The sequence below is a fragment of the Myxocyprinus asiaticus genome, chromosome 31 (assembly GCF_019703515.2).
Source record: "Myxocyprinus asiaticus isolate MX2 ecotype Aquarium Trade chromosome 31, UBuf_Myxa_2, whole genome shotgun sequence".
Classification (NCBI taxonomy): domain Eukaryota; kingdom Metazoa; phylum Chordata; class Actinopteri; order Cypriniformes; family Catostomidae; genus Myxocyprinus; species Myxocyprinus asiaticus.
In genome coordinates this window covers 4,100,785-4,120,014 of record NC_059374.1, presented here as the reverse complement: position 1 = coordinate 4,120,014, position 19,230 = coordinate 4,100,785, and the positions used below count along the sequence as shown (strand labels likewise).

Genomic DNA, 19,230 nt, shown 5'->3' with positions numbered 1-19,230 from the left:
GAAGTATGTAATTTCTGCGACACTAGCACCACCGAACGGAATTGCAAAACCAAAAATGTTTTTAAAACAGCTTTCTGAATATGCCCCTCGTCTTATTATAGTTAACTGAAACTGAAACTAAAATGATATATACAATTTAAATTTGTCAAAAAAACTAAAACTAAACTGAAACTGTCTTGCATTGCTTCGAAACGAACTAAAATGAAATAAAAATGATCACAAAATTTGACAGTTGTCATTTTTAAAACCTTGACTTGTGCTTGTTACAAATTAGTTTGATTTATTTACTTATTTTATTTTTTTCTCCCCAATCTGGAATGCCCAATTCCCAATGTGCTCTAAGTCCTCATGGTGGCATAGTGACTCACATCAATCTGGGCGGCAGAGGACGAATCTCAGTTGCCTCCGCGTCCGAGACCGTCAATCCATGCATCTTATCACGTGGCTTGTTGAGTGCGTTACCGCGGAGACCTAGCGTGTGTGGAGGCTTCACGCTATTCTCTGCGGCATCCACGCACAACTCACCATGTGCCCCACCGAGAGCGAACCACATTATAGCGACCACGAGGAGGTTACCCCATGTGACTCTATGCTCCCTAGCAACTGGGCCAATTTGGTTGCTTAGGAGACCTGGCTGGAGTCACTCAGCACGCCCTGGATTCGAACTTGCGACTCCAGGGGTGGTAGTCAGCATCAATACTCGCTGAGCTACCCAGGCCCCCCAGTTTTATTTGTTTTTTCACGTCTTTTAATATCTGTTGCATTGCCAAAATGCCATTGACTGGCCATAATTCTCTAGCAAGAGAAACATCATGGTGCGAAGGACACGTAAGGAGACGTCTGGGAGTTCTTTGATATGCTGTGTGCCCACTCTTGGTTATGTGCTTTGTGTGTTTGTGTGCAAACATAACAAAAACATACACACACACACACACACACACACACACACACACACACAGCGCGTTGATGCGGCTATCCTTATGAGGCTCTCCATAGACATAATGATTTTTATTATGTATGAACTATAGATTCTATCCCCTAACCCTAAACCTACCCCTAAACATAACCCTCACAAAAAAACTTTCTGCATTTTTACATTTTCAATAAAAAAAATAAAAATAAAAAAAACATACTAAACGATGTTTTAAGCGATTTGAAATATGGGGACTCTAGAAATATCCTTATAAACCACATTTATAGCATAATTGCCAGTTTGTAACCTATAAAAAGTCCTCGTAAACCACCCAAACCCACCCACCCACACACGTTTGTTTTTGTATCTTAGTGGGGACTTTCAATTGACTTCTATTGTTTTTATAATGAGCTACTGATATTTCCTATCCCCTATCACTAAACCGACAGTAATCAAAAATGTGTGTGCCATTGTGCATGCTTTATGTGCGCGTGTGCTCCGAGAGTGCTCATGCTAAATACACCAAAACATTTAGCCAAACTGCCCTTCTTGGCAAGGTATTAATGCAATCGCAGTCAGTTATGTCTAAAGTGAACGAGAACAGAGGGACAAAAAAGTGGATTTGTATCGGACAAAACATCGCAGCCCAACAGATCTGCCACTAGTAGTCGTTAATATTAATCAAACAACAATAAACGAGAAAACAAGAAAACCACTCACTGTTATAGTGATATCGTGTATAGATAGTGGCAATAGTTAGTGTTAAATCTGTCAACTAATACAAATAATTTTGAGTGACAAATTAAGATAATGTTACTTAAAATAACTACTTCAGAAAAGGGTGCACGATTTCTTGTTAATTTCAAACACTATGGCATTTTATAAAATCTCGAGTATTCTATAAACAAATTAATCTCCACTGTGATTGGATCAGTCAATGTGAGCCCACTTTGAACAATTTTCAGGACAAATCTATTCCCTCAACTTAAAAAAAGAAAAGTGTTTTATAGGGGCCTTTAGACCCTGCAACAGGGGGGCTTTTTATTCCAAATATTAACCTTTCACCTGTTGGACAGTTATAAAAATAACTTCTGATTTATTGAACAAAACTGAAAATGATGAATAAGTATTTGTCTCAAAATAAATGTGTTAATTTCAGGGATATTCATTAGCTACATAAATTTGCAACATTTTAAAAAATATTAAAAATTCGATCAAATTGCCCCAAAATCCACCTTTAGACACCACATGTGAAGATCACCTGGATCAGGAAAGTTGTGCAGTTCATAGTGACAAACAGGTGTTTAGGAAAGTGCAGAGGTAGTTTTTGTTGCCATTTAGCATTTTGGGAGAAAATAAAATCAAAGGAGCCTTTTACTCCGTGGGGCCTTTAGCCCCATTGTACCATACTTATTATTCATGCAACAATACTTATTAATAGTTTTTATATTAAGTATTGTTGCATGAATGATAAGTAAATATACTGTAGTACATGAATTCTCCACACCTAGCTTATAATCAACAAATTGTAATGCAGTTAATAAGGTCTAATTTAAAAATGTCCATCCCCTATAGAAAACAGAAAGAACAGAGAGGCACACAGCGTAAAATGTCAAAAAGGTAAAATTCTTGACAACACGGACCTCACTCATTTGAAAAATCTCTGCATATTAAGCTGGGATAAGAGAAATTATTCCAACACTGAAAAAGTTACATACTTCAACTTTAACCTTAAAACCTCATCTGTTTGGGAGAACGTTTCACTCGCTTTAAGCACCACACAGTCGGACCTGCCAAAATACGTGTAATGATCCTGACAACAAGTAGTTCTCTTTTTGTGGGCAAGAACTGCAAGGAAGCAGTCGTAGACTTTACACTGCATCTGTCTGGTATTCTCCACCATGCAGCTCAGAAAATCTGAGGTCACAATGTTGGTACAAATGTATGCTATTACTCTCCACATGCATAAGGCACACGCAATTATTACCCCAATTCAACTAAACAGGGCCAGGATGCAACCCAGTAACTGCATGCCCATAGACGCCATAGGCTCCAGTCTTTTCCAATACAGAATCTATATGCAAACAGGCTGGATTGAAAGAAAAGTGTATGCTATTCCAAGAGAGATTCTAACCAGACTGAAGGAATAGTAGCCTTGTGAGGTTTTGAGTTTGTGGCAATAAAGGGATGTAAAAATATGAGATACATCCCTTTTGTTAAATCCCATAAGGGAGGGATAACACTCATTTAAATACTCTTGCTTGAAGTATACTGTCAACAAGAACACTTGTTACAGATTGAGGTCAAACTTGCTTTATTTGTCTTGGTCAGCTTTAAGTATATAGTACTTTATTTTAGGATGAGAGAAAAAAAGAAATATGTTCCAAATGTGCAATAAATATGCAACCTAGATAGCACAAGTACATCTCCAAGATGTCTATTTAAGATTTTCACCTGGGAAGCATCGCATTCTACTTAACATCTGCTAAACATCTTAAAAAGATCAGATTTTCAAACATTCTTAATAACAGACATCTCAAAGACATCTGATGAATGTCTTATTGACATATGATGGGAAACATCTTATAGACGTATTGCAGATGAGCAAAAATAGACATCTACAGTATGCAATGTATGTGGCTATCATAGAAGCAAATACCTTTGCTAGTATTATCATTGATGCCTGGTCTAACCAGTTTGGGAGGATTTGAACAAAAGGGCACGGTTTCAGCCAAACTACTTTTGAGGTTTGAGGTTTAGAGGAATGTTTCAGTTGCAATGTTTAAAATGGTCAGATGTCATTTTGATGTACGATTTTGCCCAAAATTGCTTTGAATAAAATGGAAACAGATTAAACATGCTTGACAGTTTTTTGTTTTATTATTGAAGCTTATTGAATCTTTCACAAGGTGCCACAGAAAAATTGCTGAAATAAAAACACTGAAATAAATCATATTGTTACTGAGGATTTTTGTCTTGTTATCAAGTAAAACTACGCGTTCTTTAAACAAAAAGATAGAGAAATAGAGAAAGACAATAAAGTTAAGGATATCCAACACAATTTTATAACGTTTATGCCCATAAAAAGAGAAATAGGGTAAGAAAAAAAAACTTGATTCAAAGGGCAAACAAGTTTATTTTTCTTACCTTGTTGGCAAATATTTTTTTCTTGCTGCAAGCTTAAACCCCACCAAATTTTGTTAGATTTCCCTGAAAGCAATACTTAATATCTTATGTCATTCTGTTTCCCAAGGAACTGATTGTGTTTTAAGGAAGTTTAGATATTTTTTCCAGAAAAAAGGACAAAAATACTCACAATGAAAATATTTTTCCCCATGCACCTCTATTGATATTTTCAACAGTTAAGTCCATGTCAGAGGTGAGCATGATCTGTAATATTTTCTTTAATGTGTGAATCCTCAATACTGTTAATCTTCTATCATGAAAGGTAAAGTTAAATATTTATTTTCATAAACAAATAGTGAGACAAATCAAGACATTTCTGTGCAAAAATGCTAATTTATGTAAATTAAAAAAGACAGCTTGATAAGTATGATATTGAACATTGTATAAAATTGTATCCATTTGTGTTTTACGCACATTTACATTTCTTAGATTTTTCCATTACAGAAACATTGCTATGGTCAGATCAAACATAAATTATAACAACTGCTTTTTTCATATTATAGTCGTGATTTCAGATCCCTGTCACTTCCCTGAATTTGATTTCTCTCGTCACATTATAAACATACATCGATTTTGAACCTCCCAGAGATCTCTGTATAATCACGGCACAAAATCTCAGTAAATAACTTATGCCATCAGACACTGTCCTTCTCGTGTTTCTCCATGGAACAGAGAAAAAGCCAGAGGTGGGAACAAAGAGGCTTTACGAATGAAGAGTCTTTGCATATAAATAGTCTTTGCACAGCATATGTCCTTTTAGACGTAGGCTCTGCTGGTGGCAACGGACCGTGGTTGAGAGTACTTGACCCCGTAGTTGTCTTCCTTGGGTGGGCAGGAGCTACATAGTATACCTCCTCCAAGGATCAACAATGCAGCTGCACCCCAGCCGATGTAAAGCGAAGCCCCCATCTCCCTCCTCTGGGCATCGGAGAGCATGGAATTGTAGAAGTCCCTGATGATGGTGTTAGCCGACCAACAGACGGGGACCAGGACCAGCACTCCTGCCACAATGAAGATGACACCACTGGCGATCGCCACCTTTGCCTTTGTGTCTTCCTTCTCCACAAAGTTGGTGCATTTCCCACCGGCAATTCCCAGGATGATTGCAAAGAAGCAGACGATGATGGCGATGATCAAGAGCGCCCGAGCGGCCTGTAGGTCCTGGGGCAAGGCCAAGAGCGAGTCATAGATCTTGCACTGCATCTGTCCAGTGCTCTGCATCACACAGTTCATCCACAAGCCCTCCCAGATGATCTGCGCGGTCACGATATTGGCCCCGATGAATGCCGTCACCTTCCACATAGGAAGGGCACAAATCACGATAGCTCCGAGGAAGCCAATTAAACCTAGAGACAGGCCGAGAATCTGCCGACACATGGACACCATTTTCTTCTCTTCGGTTTGGCTTCACCTGCTTAGAGGTGTTTGCTCTGCTGTTAATTTGAATAATGACTGCTGTACTGTACCTTCAGAGTTTTAAGATGCTCTCGGGAGGGAGGAGCCAATGACCAAATGAGATAGACCTGAAACCAGGTTAAGTTTATGTTTCAGGCCTGACCAGATTCCTCAGTAGGGAATGTTGATTCGGCAGCAAGTTTCGATGAGATGCGCATCAACAAGGCACTAAATGACAAACATATCAAATGAAAGTATTGGGTAAATGTCCACCCAGAGGCTTGTTGAGAGTCAAAATAATAAATAGAGGTCTTAAGATGGAGCTAATAGAGCCAAAATATAAGCAATGGAATCCATGTTTTCATAAGTTATGGCCGGACGAATTAAAGACAGCAAGCTTCTTAACCGTTTTTATGAAACCTGTGCTACACTGTAATAATAAACCACATGACCGACTGCAGTAACTTTCAGTTACTTTTTTTAACTAGTTGGCAGCTGATTGAAAAAAGTTTCATGCTCAGGTCTCAGTTAATAAACTAATGAAGGTAATATAAATAAAGACAATTAAAATATATAAAAGACCATTTTAATGACATTGCAAATAAAAAAATTAAAAAAATAAAAATAGAGAGAGAGATATTTATTGACAAAATATTCCCCTTCTGTGGTGCAATAATCAATGTTACATTCTCAATACAGAAATCTGATATATTGTATAAAGTATAAAGTTCATATGGTTGAGCATATACTGTATGTACATATTCAAATCTGACTAGTTTTTCTTGTGGAAAATATTTTTTAAAATACTACAAAATATATTTAACATATATGTTGCATATATACAGTATACAAGAATGTGATCTTATATAACCACATATGAACATATATTTCATGTTTTTTTTTTTTTTTTTTAAATTAATTTCCATCAAAGAAGCTTGATGAGCAGAAAGTGAAGACCACAACTGTACACACACACACAAATCACCTAATCACTATATACATTGGATTAGAGCAACTTGTATGATAGGAAAAGAGAACAAACAAAATCATCTCTATTCAAAGGCAAGCAAAGAATAAGATATCACTGTTGGGTGTATACATTTTACAAAACAAAGCACTGATGTAAATCCAGATTTCATTCAAAATAAGTTTGGAAGCAGTATGGTATCAGTCCAAAACATTGGTCAGTTTGTTAAAGATATTGTCCTGGAACAGCTGAGTAAGCAGCCGGTGCTGGATAAGGTTTGTTAGGAACATATGTCCCTGTTCCAGTGTATACAACACTAGGTGCGTATGTTTTGGGAGGCATATAAGATCCAGGAGGCCCATACATAGGCCCTTGGTAGGGGTACATGCCTGGGTAATTTGGGTACATATCTTCTGTTGGTGGACAGGAAGTACACAGAATGATCCCTCCCAACATAAGACACCCTGAGGCGCCCCAGCCAATGTATATGGATGCTCCAAGCTCTCTCTTCTGGGTCTCGATGGTGAGAACGTTCTGGAAATCGGAAATGGTATAGCTTGCGGACCACGCAGTTGGGATAAGACAGATTACTCCAGCTATGATGCAGAGGATGCCACCCAGGATCAGCACTTTGGCCATGGAGGATTCCCTCTTCAGGCAACTACTGCACTGCCCCCCAACAAATGTCAAAAGCACCCCAACGATGCCGATCACTATTGCGATGATGATCAGCGCTCGTGCCGCTTGCAAGTCCTGGGTCAGTCGCATGATTGAGTCTTGAACTTTACACTGCATCTGTCCCGTGCTCTGCATGACGCAGTTCATCCACAAGCCGTCCCAGACGATCTGACCTGTAACAATGTTGGCACCAATGTAGGAAGTGACACGCCACATGGGAATGCCACAACAGATGCATATGCCAACAAAACCAATGAAGCATAGGGTCTGTCCGGACACTTCTTTAGCAATCCTCCCCATGTTGTAGCTGTCGGTGTCTGAGAAACAAGCAGGAAGTGATGGCCTGTTAGACATGGATCCTAATTGGGAGGAGTTTTGCATATCAGAGTATTTGCCTGGTTATTCCTGCTGAACGAGATTTCTAAGAATCTCAAAATAGTCAACAGCCTGCTCTTCTTGAAGACACATTCACAACTACTTTTCATTGATGCATGTCTCCTCAATTCTTCTATTAAACTCTGTCAAAGATAAGACATGTCATTGATTTCATCCTAGTCAACAAAAAGTTCTGTCAGAATAGCTTGAGTGGAAATTAGTTGTCATTAGCAGTAGAGGTGGAATGTTGTACACTCTTCTATAGAACAGGTAATATTCAATACGATCAATCGGGAAGTCAGCAGGTTGCTACCGGATGTTCCAGTACACTGATATCAGCCACATTCTGCCGAGTTACGGACAAGCACCATCTCCCATCAAACATTTCTGCATCAATTCAAGTGTATTTAATTGTGAGCTCCAGTTTCTGGGTGAAAAGCTAGCTGTTTTTAGCTGTAAATGGTGTAATACTGTGAAGTGGAATGCATATTTTGGTAACTTTACACCCCTACCCTAAACCTAACCATCAGTGCAGTAAAAATGTATTATTTTAGAGAAAATAAAACCTCTGAATCATGCTTGTCACTCTAAATGCAAAAACAAGTACTTCCTGGTTCCAGTGCGGTAGAGGAAATCGGGTCTTCCACGCTACTGACAACACGCTATCGGTGCCCAGATGTTCAAAAACACTTCCTGATTTGGCCACTGGGGGCAGTGCTTTGAAATTCGGTAAGCATACTGAGTTTAGTTCAAGAAATGCCAACCTACTGTTTCCGAATTCACAGTAAGTCTTTTAGGTTATAGACTTTTTTTTTTTTTTTTTTAGCATAATACCTCTTAAGTACCTTTTGAAGGAACTTTAATCCTCTATTTCACTGTGTTGCCTCTGGGTAATAAATCCATTTTCATCACTTTGCAAGCATGTGATGTATATAAAATGGGAAAAAATGCTAATGATGGATGGCTAAATTAAATAACAAAATGCCTTGGTGATTTTAATACATTTTTCTGTTGTGTAAGCTAGGAGACAATTCTATTAAAATGTGTTGTATATCAGAAAGTGTAAAGTCTATTCAATTGATAAAAAATGAACAACAGTTGTTGCTGTTTTTAGTATTCTGACATCCACAAAATGTATAGTCACACATTTTCATTCAGAATTTATAAAAAAAATAAAAAATAAAAAATACTGTACCTGTCTTTGATTCATTTCTATCCATTGTTTAACAATGTTGCCTCCAAGCAACATGCCTAAAATTATCATATTAAATTATTATTTTTTTAATTTCCATTTTGATGTTATTATTAAGGTCCATTTTATGCAGAAAATTGAATCAGAATTTTTTTTGTAAACAAAGATTTTACAATGTGCACAATAAAGGGTTAAACATTTTTCAACCAGCCAAAATTGTAAAATTATGATTGAGATACAAAGTTGTATTGATATACATTTATTGTGAATTCTATCAGGAAAGTAGCAGGAATTATGCCAGGAACTTGTGAAAGATTTGAAGGGTATGACTGATGCAGTATCAAAAATGAACTAACTCTTTTTTTTAAATGTTGATTAGCATACAAATATCACAAGTTTCAGCACAAATAAGTTAGTTTTATGGATGATTCTTTATCATTTTAGGACAGAATCCATAACACAATTTTTAAGTACCTTCTGGAAAATACCTTAAAGGGATAGTTCACCCAAAAATGAAAATTCTCTCATCATTCACTCACCCTCATGCCATCCCCGGTATGTATGACTTTCTATCTTCTGCAAAACACAAATTAAGATTTTTAGAAGAATATTTCAACTCTGTAGGTCCTCACAATTCAAGTGAATGGGTGCCAAAATTTTGATGCTCCAAAAAGTACATAAAGGCAGCATAAAAGTAATCCACAAGACTCCAGTGGTTAAATCCATGTATTCAGAAGTGATATGATAGGTGTGGGTTAGATCAATATATCAGTCAATTTTTTCTAGAAATTCTGCCTTCCCAGTAGGGGGCGTATGCATGAAGAATGTGAATCACCAACAACACAAGAAGAATGTGAAAGTTAAAGTGGAGATTGACTGAGCAGGGAGGAGAATTTATAGTAAAAATTTACTTAAATATTGATCTGTTTCTCACCCACACCTATCAGATTGCTTCTGAAGACATTGATTTAACCACTGGAGTCATATGGATTACTTTTATGCAGACTTGTGTGATTTTTGGAGCTTAAAAATATTGGCGTCCATTCACTTGCATCGTAAGGACCTATAGAGCTGAAATATTCTTCTAAAAATCTTAATTTGTGTTCTGCTGAAGAAAGAAAGTCATACACATCTGGGATGGTGTAAGGGTGAGTAAATGATGAGAGAATTTCCATTTTTGGGTGAACTATTCCTTTAACAGAGCATTTATTCATAATCTCGACTCATTAATGATTACACAACATTCCACAAGTTTCCAGTGCCAAAAGACCATCACTGAAATAAAAAAACTACCCTCACAAGCTCTGAACCCATAAACTGATTAATATCAATACTTGTCATGAGATTGGGTTTGATGTTATCTCATTATTACAAATTTGAAGAAATTGTACGAGTTGGCTCATACAAAACCTGACTTGTACTGTTGTGTAGAACTGAAGGAAGAGAAACAGCTGGGTTTTGAAACAGTATTCTGATAATTTTCCCATAAGTTTAACCCCGAACCTAAACCTAACCAAACCATTAAAGTGTAATAAAGTACCCAAAACCTTAACTTAACCATGATTTTAAGAGTAAAATCATCATTGTGTACCACAGAAGAAAACATGGTGGTTTGGAAGGAGACTAGGGAGGTGTATTACAGGTTATTCACAAACCATTTTTTTTAATTGCACAATGAGTAACAAAATGTGATCATAGACGTGTCCTCTATTAAAAGAAAGTGTTGGATAGGAGGTTAACAAAAATTTGAGGTGTACTGTATCGATTTGAAATTGTGTTTGAGGATCATTTTCGTACAAGGCAAGTCGTACGATATTGTACTTTTTCACAATCTTGTACTATTCTCACGAATTGTCATGAAACTGTGAGCGTGTTTACATATATGTTCATACACCGATTATGTTTAATAAGCCAACTATGTGTGTGGTCATGTAAAAGCATTAAATGGCATTCCTTATTCGGTGTAAGGTCATAAACTGCGTAAAAATAAACCATTCGACACTGGTAGATTTTGGCCCAGTACTCCGTTTTCAAGTTGCATGTAACCGGGCCTTAACGCGGCACCTTAACTGCCATTCTAACTGGCTTAACCAATGTACGCACATGTTGTGTGCCTGCCTCTTCGTAGTTTTATTTCAAATGCATAAAATAACTTGATTATTTCAAATGTCATGTAAACACAGATTTCCTACTCTGTTGTATTTTTTAAATATAAGATGATTTTTTAGGAGTAATCAGCATATTGGTGTGCATGTAAACGTGCTCTGTGTTACGATATCTCTAAATCAGTGGTTGTGAAAAGTACACTGGTCTGAACCAAATATTTTAGTGTATATTCTCTTCAGGTATCTTCTCTCTTCTCTTCACATCTCAAACATAAATCTTGTTTTTTCCTTCTTACTGTGGACATTATGAAGTATAATAGGCATGCACTGTTGCCCAAGAGTTTTTAAACTTGGATGGACAAGTGATTTCTCCATTGACTGATACCTTACACCACAGTCTTTGGATGTGATGGTAATGTTATATTGATGCCAATGCTTTATGAAAAAAAAAAACAACAACAAAAAAACACACAATGCAATAAAAAATTACAGAATAATACAATATGTGTGTTCTTATTTTGAACACAAGTACAAAAAAAATCTATATTTTGAATACCACCATACTTGCACTTTTTCAAAACTTTCACTGTTTTATATATATATATATATATATATATATATATATATAGAAAACATATTTAATCTCTTCAAAATAAAAGTTTTCATAATTCTATGTAAATAGGAAGATTATATATGTTGCACTATTAAATGTAAAAAAAATGTCACTAATAATTCTACAGATAAATTGTTGATTTACATAAAGTTGCTGAATTACACTAAGTAATTTGATTTAAGCTCATTCACATGTTTTTTTTTCTCTCAGACGAATTCTCTCGGTGTAGAACTGGACCTCACTGCAGAGAACTTGGGGTTGTAGATGCGCTCATGCTTTGGTGGGCAGTTCCAACAGAGTATTCCTCCAGCCAGTAACAGCAGCCCAGCAGATCCCCAGCCGACATACAGCGCTGCACCCAACTCCCTCCGCTGAGCTTCCCCCATTAACGGATTATAGAAGTTCTGTATGATCGTGTTCGCCGACCATGACACTGGGATCAAACAAAGGAGTCCAGAGACAATGAAGAGAATGCCTGCAACGATGCATGCCTTTGCTTTGGATCCTGAGTCCTCGATACAGTTGGTGCACTTTCCTCCAGCCACAGAAACGACGATTCCAAAGAGTCCAGTCAAAATGGAGATGATGATCATGGCCCGGCCTGCCTGAAGGTCAGAGCTGAGTGCCAGCATGGAGTCGTACACTTTACACTGCATTTGTCCAGTGCTCTGTACCACACAGTTCATCCACATGCCTTCCCAGATGATCTGTGCTGTGACTATATTGGCTCCGATGAATGCCGACACCTTCCACTGGGGCAAGGCACACACGACAATGACCCCCAGCCAACCCAACATGCCTGTGATTATGCCCATCATCTGGAGTCCTTGGGAAACCATTTTTAAGAAGAAATGTCAAACCTTTAAAGTGACAAAGTGTCCAAAGGTATGCCAGCAACAGATGTATTTATAGAAAAAGTCTGAAAAGGCGGAGTTTGGCTCTCATGAGCTAATGATTTCTATGGAGAACCCCTATGACTTCTCATTTGGCTGCGTACACTATAAACAACATGGATGACCTTCAGAGGAACCGACAGACAAAACACAACAATACTTCAACAAGGTCATCTAGCTAAAATAATGTCAAAGTTTTCCTTCCATATTTACAAGCATTGACAAATAAAAGCTTTTCTGGAAAAAATTTTTTTCAGAGTGTCAAAAAAGGGAATATGCTGCAAGCAGCTTCCAAATCCAATATGCTTTTAAAAATCATTAAAAATTACCTTGTGCTGACACTAGAAAGCATTGTGAAAACATAAAGATCTGGCCTTTAATATGAAATATTTTCAGACATAATCACCTATCTAGACAAAATATCCTATTCTTACTCAGCATTTTTGTCTTGTTTTTCAGTAAAAATAAATATGTAATTTTGCTTGTCCAGTAAATAAGATGAGTCTTGTTTTAAGAATGATTTTTTAATGTAGTTTAGTTTAGTATTAGGTTTATATTTAAAGCAAGAAAAAACAATTTTCCAATAGAGAAATAAAATTAAACTTATCTGAAAGGAAAAACAACAAGTTATTTTCCTTACAGCATTGGCAGATTGCATAAAGTTAACTACATTTTGTTAGATTTCTCTAAAAACAGTGGGGTGGGGGGACCTGGGTAGCTCGGCGAGTAAAGACGCTGACTACCACCCCTGGAATTGCAAGTTCGAATCCAGGGTGTGCTGAGTGACTCCAGCCAGGTCTCCTAAGCAACCAAATTGGCCTGGTTGCTAGGGAGGGTAGAGTCACATGGGGAAACCTCCTCATGGTCGCTATAATGTGGTTCTTGCTCTCGGTGGGGCACATGGTGAGTTGTGCATGGATGCTGTGGAGAAAAGCATGAAGCCTCCATACGCGCTATGTCTCCTTGGTAATGCGCTCAACAAGCCTCAACAAGTGATAAGATGCGTGGATTGTCGGTCTCAAACGCAAAGGCAACTGAGATTCGTCCTCCGCCACCCGGATTGAGGCGAGTTACTACGCCACCATGAGGTCTTACAACACATTGGGAATCGGGCATTCCAAATTGAAGAAAAAAAACAAAAACAAAACAGGACTTAGGGCTTTATTTTCATGACCGTGCTAGGTGCAATGCTATGTGCAATGACCGTGCGCTGTGTCTTATCCAATTTTCGTGAGAGCACTAATTCCAAGAGCATTTTCCTTGACAGTGCAAAGTGCAAGTGGGCACGGGTGGGAGTGTTTGCACTATTTGTGGGTGTATGCATGCAAATTGTGGGTGCATTGTATGTTAATGAAGTGGTGCAAATTGCAGTTTGCTATTTTCCTGAGAAATAGAATGCGTCTCAATCAGCTCCCTAGCTCCCTATGTTGTGAATCAGTATATCGTGAACACAAATTCGGGCACTGGCAAGGGTGTTGATCCTCTGAACATTGGTACATTTTTTAATTAATCATCTGCGACACGATAATGAGCTTGCACATCAAAACACAGCTAGTATTAATCAAAAACATTGCTGTATAAAGTGTCATTATGAAAGATAAATGAACCCAAAAATATATATAAAGGAGTGCATTTTTAACCTTCTTCTAACAATTACTATTTAAAAGTTTGTTTCCCATTCATGGTTGTTATGGATGAAAGACATTGCATCTCTTTTAAACAGGAAAAAAAGGCAAAAAACTATATTCATAGCTTTACACTTGTGCTTGTCTTCTAATGACTTGAGAGACTTCAAAAGTCATGACTGCATTTTCGGTAAGGGAACATTGTGAGCATGGATGCTCCCTGGTTTTAAGGTTCATTCTGGAATTTTTAGGGAGTGAATGTTTCAATGCATTGGAATGATTTTGTGATTGATACAGCCCTAGAAATGTCCGACTCCCTCATCAGTGCCCTGACTACTGAGCTAGGGCTCTGACTGAAACACGCTCATAGGTTGTTGCGCTAAAGACGCAGTCACACACGCCTTTGCACGGCGAAAATCTGCTGGCGAAATACAGTCATCTCAATGGGAATCCACGCGAAATTGAACTTCCGGTGGTAAAGAATTTCCTAGCGCTGATTTCGCCTCGAGTTCAAGTTTAGTGAACATTGCGCGAACTTTCTCCGCGTTGACCAATGGGAAGTTGCTTGGTTTGGTGGTGACCTCTGTGTGGGCGTTGCTTTGTAAAGAGCTACACTGAAAATTCATAATGGACAAGGATATAATTTTAGCAGCGAGTTTCTTTTTAACTATATTTCATTACATTTTTGCTGGATTTACATGCGTCCATGACGTCTGAGAACCACATCAATTCTCGACGCAAAGTCTAAATTTAGTTCATAAATTTATTTGGGGGATTCCACCAGCAGATGATATCAAAGAGCTATCCAACACTTTTAATAATTGCCATGTACATCCTTTATAATTCCACACAGCCTACGTCCAATTAGTCCTGACGAGGACCTCACTGTCATAGAAATATGCCTGACATTTAACAAGGACGACGTTAATGCGAAAAAGAAAATTTCTATTTTTCGAATGCATTGCAAACAGCCCATTTACACTACCAAATTCTAATGAATGGGCTGTTTTCATTTATATTGATGTTGCTTGACAGGGAATGGAATATATTGTAGGATGCACTGGAGAAGAACCTCGGAAATAAATTGCACTTAACCAAACCCATACACGCTTTGCGTGCGCTATTTCGCAAATCCACTAACGCCTCTGACTTAAGCCTTGTTCAAACATACAGCAACTTTATTGCTCAGTGTCACTCATCCTTGTACTATGAAGTCGTTAGTAGGCGTTCCTACTGCTGTCACTTGAACATTGCTGGCCATATTTTTTCAAAATATTATTAGAGATAAGACATATTGCTGGTAAAACTAATATATTTTTCTATTTTGAGAAGGAATTAGTTGTCTTGTTGTTGCTAAAAATTCACATTTTGCTGTGGAGAAAGTTTTTATAGAGTTTCTTTTATAGAAACTACAGCAGTGCTCAGTGCATTAATTCGTACATTGATAGATTGTTCATCTGGTTAATGATTTAAACTCACTCAGAATGCCAACAATTTCTAAAACGTCATTCTAATTTGACAAGGAATCACTTTTGTTGTCCCTAAAAATGAACATTCTGCAGGGGAGAGTGTTTTTATTAGGGATACATCGATCGTGATCGGCCGATCATGCCTCGATACAGGGCCAATCTTTTTTAATTGCAGCAGGCACAAAATCACATATGGACTGAGTTCGGAATGGCATACTACCCATACTACTCTTACTACTACTTCCATGTCTGTCTATGGCAGAAACAGTACGAGTAGTATGTTAGTATGACATTCCATACTCAGCCATACACTGCTATTCTAATGAATCAGCACTTGCTCAGCCCTCATAGCATGACACTGCGGCCACTGGAGAGTGAATTATTGGCAATTCTAAGTATTTGTGAATGTACACTTTCAGAAATGCTGTAATTCAGATGAATATACAGTGCATAATGACAACGTGAAAGAAGTTTGCAAATTTATTAAAAATAAAAAACGATAAAAATCACATGTACATAAGTATTCACAGCCTTTGCCATGACACTCAAAATTGAGCTCAGGTGCATCCTGTTTCCACTGATCATCCTTGAGCTGTTTCTACAACTTGATTGGAGTCCACCTGTGGTAAATTCAGTTGATTGGACATGATTTGGGAAGGCACACACCTGTCTATATAAGGTCCCACAGTTAACAGTGCATGTCAGAGCACAAACCAAGCCATGAAGTCCAAGGAATTTTCTGTAGACCTCCGAGACAGGATTGTATCGATGCACAGATCTGGGGAAGGGTACAGAAACATTTCTGCAGCATTGAAGGTCCCAATGAGCACAGTGGCCTCCATCATCCGTTTGGAACCACCAGGACTCTTCCTAGACCTGGCCACCTGGCCAAACTGAGCGATCGGGGGAGAAGGGCCTTAGTCAGGGAGGTGACCAAGAACCCGATGGTCACTCTGACAGAGCTCCAGCATTTCTCTGTGGAGAGAGGAGAACCTTCCAGAAGAACAACCATTTCTGCAGCACTCCACCAATCAGGCCTGTATGGTAGAGTGGCCAGACGGAAGCCACTCCTCAGTAAAAGGCACATGACAGCCCGCCTGGAGTTTGCCAAAAGGCACCTGAAGGACTCTCAGACCATGGGAAACAAAGATTGAACTCTTTGGCCTGAATGGCAAGCGTCATGTCTGGAGGAAACCAGGCACCGATCATCACCTGGCCAATACCATCCCTACAGTGAAGCATGGTGGTGGCAGCATCATGCTGTGGGGATGTTTTTCAGCGGCAGGAACTGGGAGACTAGTCAGGATCGAGGGAAAGATGAATGCAGCAATGTACAGAGACATCCTTGATGAAAACCTGCTCCAGAGCGCTCTGGACCTCAGACTGGGGCGAAGGTTCATCTTCCATCAGGACAACGACCCTAAGCACACAGCCAAGATAACAAAGGAGTTGCTCCGGGACAACTCTGTGAATGTCCTTGAGTGGCCCAGCCAGAGCCCAGACTTGAACCCGATTGAACATCTCTGGAGAGATCTGAAAATGGCTGTGCACCGACGCTCCCCATCCAACCTGATGGAGCTTGAGAGGTCTTGCAAAGAAGAATGGGAGAAACTGCCCAAAAATAGGTGTGCCAAGCTTGTAGCATCATACTCAAAAAGACTTGAGGCTGTAATTGGTGCCAAAGGTGCTTCAACAAAGTATTGAGCAAAGGTTGTGAATACTTATGTACTTGTTTTTTTTTTCTTTTTTTTTCTTTTTTTCTTTTTAATAAATTTGCAAAGATTTCAAACAAACTTCTTTCACGTTGTCATTATGGGGTATTATTTGTCGAATTTTGAGGAAAATAATGAATTGAATCCATTTTGGAATAAGGCTGTAACATAACAAAATGTGGAAAAAGTGAAGCGCTGTGAATACTTTCCAGATACACTGTATGGTTTAAAAATTTTCTATAACTTACACGCGTTTGAATATTTTGGTGCCCATTTTCAAGAGTCATTACTGTAGTAATTCTGACTTGCTTTACAGTTAGAGATGAAAGAGGACAAAGATACTGCAAATGGATGTAAAATAAAATTAAACAACAAATAAAGATGAAAATGACACTATATATGGCCTTAGTATAAGTGATGTAACGTGAGTGGCGACAAGGGCTGCACGATTTGGACAAAAAGCCATATTGCGATTATTTAGAAAAATATAGCGATTGCGACTCTGAACTGCGATTATGCTATCACAAAAAAAATAAATAAAAAAAATAATGTTTTTCACATGTTCAATTGCCAAAAGGCTACTGGGGATTTCACATTTGAGTTCTCTTAAAAATAACCAAACTGAGACCTTTTTTTTTTTTTTTTTCTTCAGTGAAACTGAATATTTTTCATATTCAAAAGTATTCTTCATATTCAAATTGTACCCATCCACTCTGTTCCTGCTTTTGTCCATTTTGTGATGTGGATCATTGAACTTTTTATCAGCAGCTCTGTTCAAAACTGGTTATATGTAAGATTTCTGCTCAATGTCACTGTTAACTGAATTTCCCTGTTGGTTGTAAGTTGTTGCCTAATTTTTGCTTAGTTAGTCACAATTATTTGTATTAATTATTTTATTACATTTCATTTAACAATACATTATATTATAGTATCTACATTTTTTATTATATGTAAGTTCCTTTTCATTTTGTTGGATGTTGGTAATATTAGTTCCGCTTTCACTTGTTGCTGCTGGGAGTGTAATAAGGGCGACACGCTCTCTTGTGAGGTAAACAAATGAGAGGAGAATGAAGGAAGAGCACATGTTTCTGGATTATACAGGTGCTGCTCTTAATGCTGTTTGCTCAGTAATCATTTAATAAAGATTTATACCTGTTATTATTATGATACCTGTGCCCGGCGGAGTCTGAGATGCTGCTACCACAGATGATAATATAAACCGCTTCACGCAGGATGCACCGGTTTAGTGTAAATAAACACTTACCATACGTAAGCAAATGGAACTGAACTCTGAGCACTTCTGTTACTCTAAGCATGAGATGGAGTTGTGGAGCACAGAACCACTCTGAAAACACTGTAATAATGCTCTAACTTAATATAGACTGGACAGAGCAGTGCAGATAAACTTTGAATTGAGAAGACTATTTATATAATTAATTAAATCGCAGCCCTATATTGCAATTTCGATTTTATTTCGATTAATTGTGAAGCCCTAGTCGTGACAGTCAGATCAGTTTCAGTGATTATGCACGCTCTCAATTTCACTCACTCTAACATGCGCTCTACAGGTGCTCTCAATCTCTCAATAGGCCACGTCGACACTCATACGTTTTCGTTTGAAAACACATATTTTTCTTTACGTTTTGGCCTTCCGTCCACACTGAGACGGCATTTTTTAATGACGTATCGCAAACCACTGTGCTTCATACTTGCCTTAATATTGCAAGTAGACAATTTCAACTCAAAAAAGGGGCGTCACTTCCACTCACGGTTAGGGTTAGGGAAAGGGTTAGGTTAGGGGCTCCCTGTATCTTTACTGGCAGTTTGGAGCTCCCGCCCCTCTTTGGAGCTCTGCCTGCAGGTATATCCTTCTCTAAAATTGTGCCCTTAATAGCTTGTCATTTTGCTTGTCAAGTAAATATATTTTCAGTAGTATTGTGAAATATAAATGATATATATATATATATATATATATATATATATATATATATATATATATATATATATAATTATTATTTTTTTTTTTTTTTTTTTTTTGCAGTGTGTGCAGAGTGAGGTAGTTTTTTTTTTTTTTTTGTATATATATTTTAAATCAGTAAATATTTCT

General features: G+C 37.9%; 3 protein-coding genes across 3 annotated transcripts; all 3 read right to left on the bottom strand.

Moving 5' to 3' along the window:
* Positions 1 to 3,752: 3,752 nt before the first annotated feature.
* On the bottom strand, positions 3,753 to 5,569 carry LOC127422302 (claudin-like protein ZF-A89). The gene has a single exon (XM_051665727.1). It carries the CDS (start codon positions 5,483 to 5,485, stop codon positions 4,856 to 4,858), a length of 630 nt encoding a protein of 209 aa, XP_051521687.1. The 5' UTR covers positions 5,486 to 5,569; the 3' UTR covers positions 3,753 to 4,855.
* Positions 5,570 to 6,115: 546 nt separating this feature from the next.
* Positions 6,116 to 7,447, bottom strand: LOC127422293 (claudin-4-like). The gene has a single exon (XM_051665715.1). The coding sequence runs from the start codon at positions 7,437 to 7,439 to the stop codon at positions 6,687 to 6,689; it is 753 nt and encodes a 250-aa protein (XP_051521675.1). The 5' UTR covers positions 7,440 to 7,447; the 3' UTR covers positions 6,116 to 6,686.
* A 2,372-nt stretch (positions 7,448 to 9,819) lies between these two features.
* LOC127422301 (claudin-4-like) lies at positions 9,820 to 12,286 on the bottom strand. Its single transcript, XM_051665725.1, has one exon. The coding sequence runs from the start codon at positions 12,261 to 12,263 to the stop codon at positions 11,631 to 11,633; it is 633 nt and encodes a 210-aa protein (XP_051521685.1). The 5' UTR covers positions 12,264 to 12,286; the 3' UTR covers positions 9,820 to 11,630.
* Between the last annotated feature and the right edge of the window lie 6,944 nt (positions 12,287 to 19,230).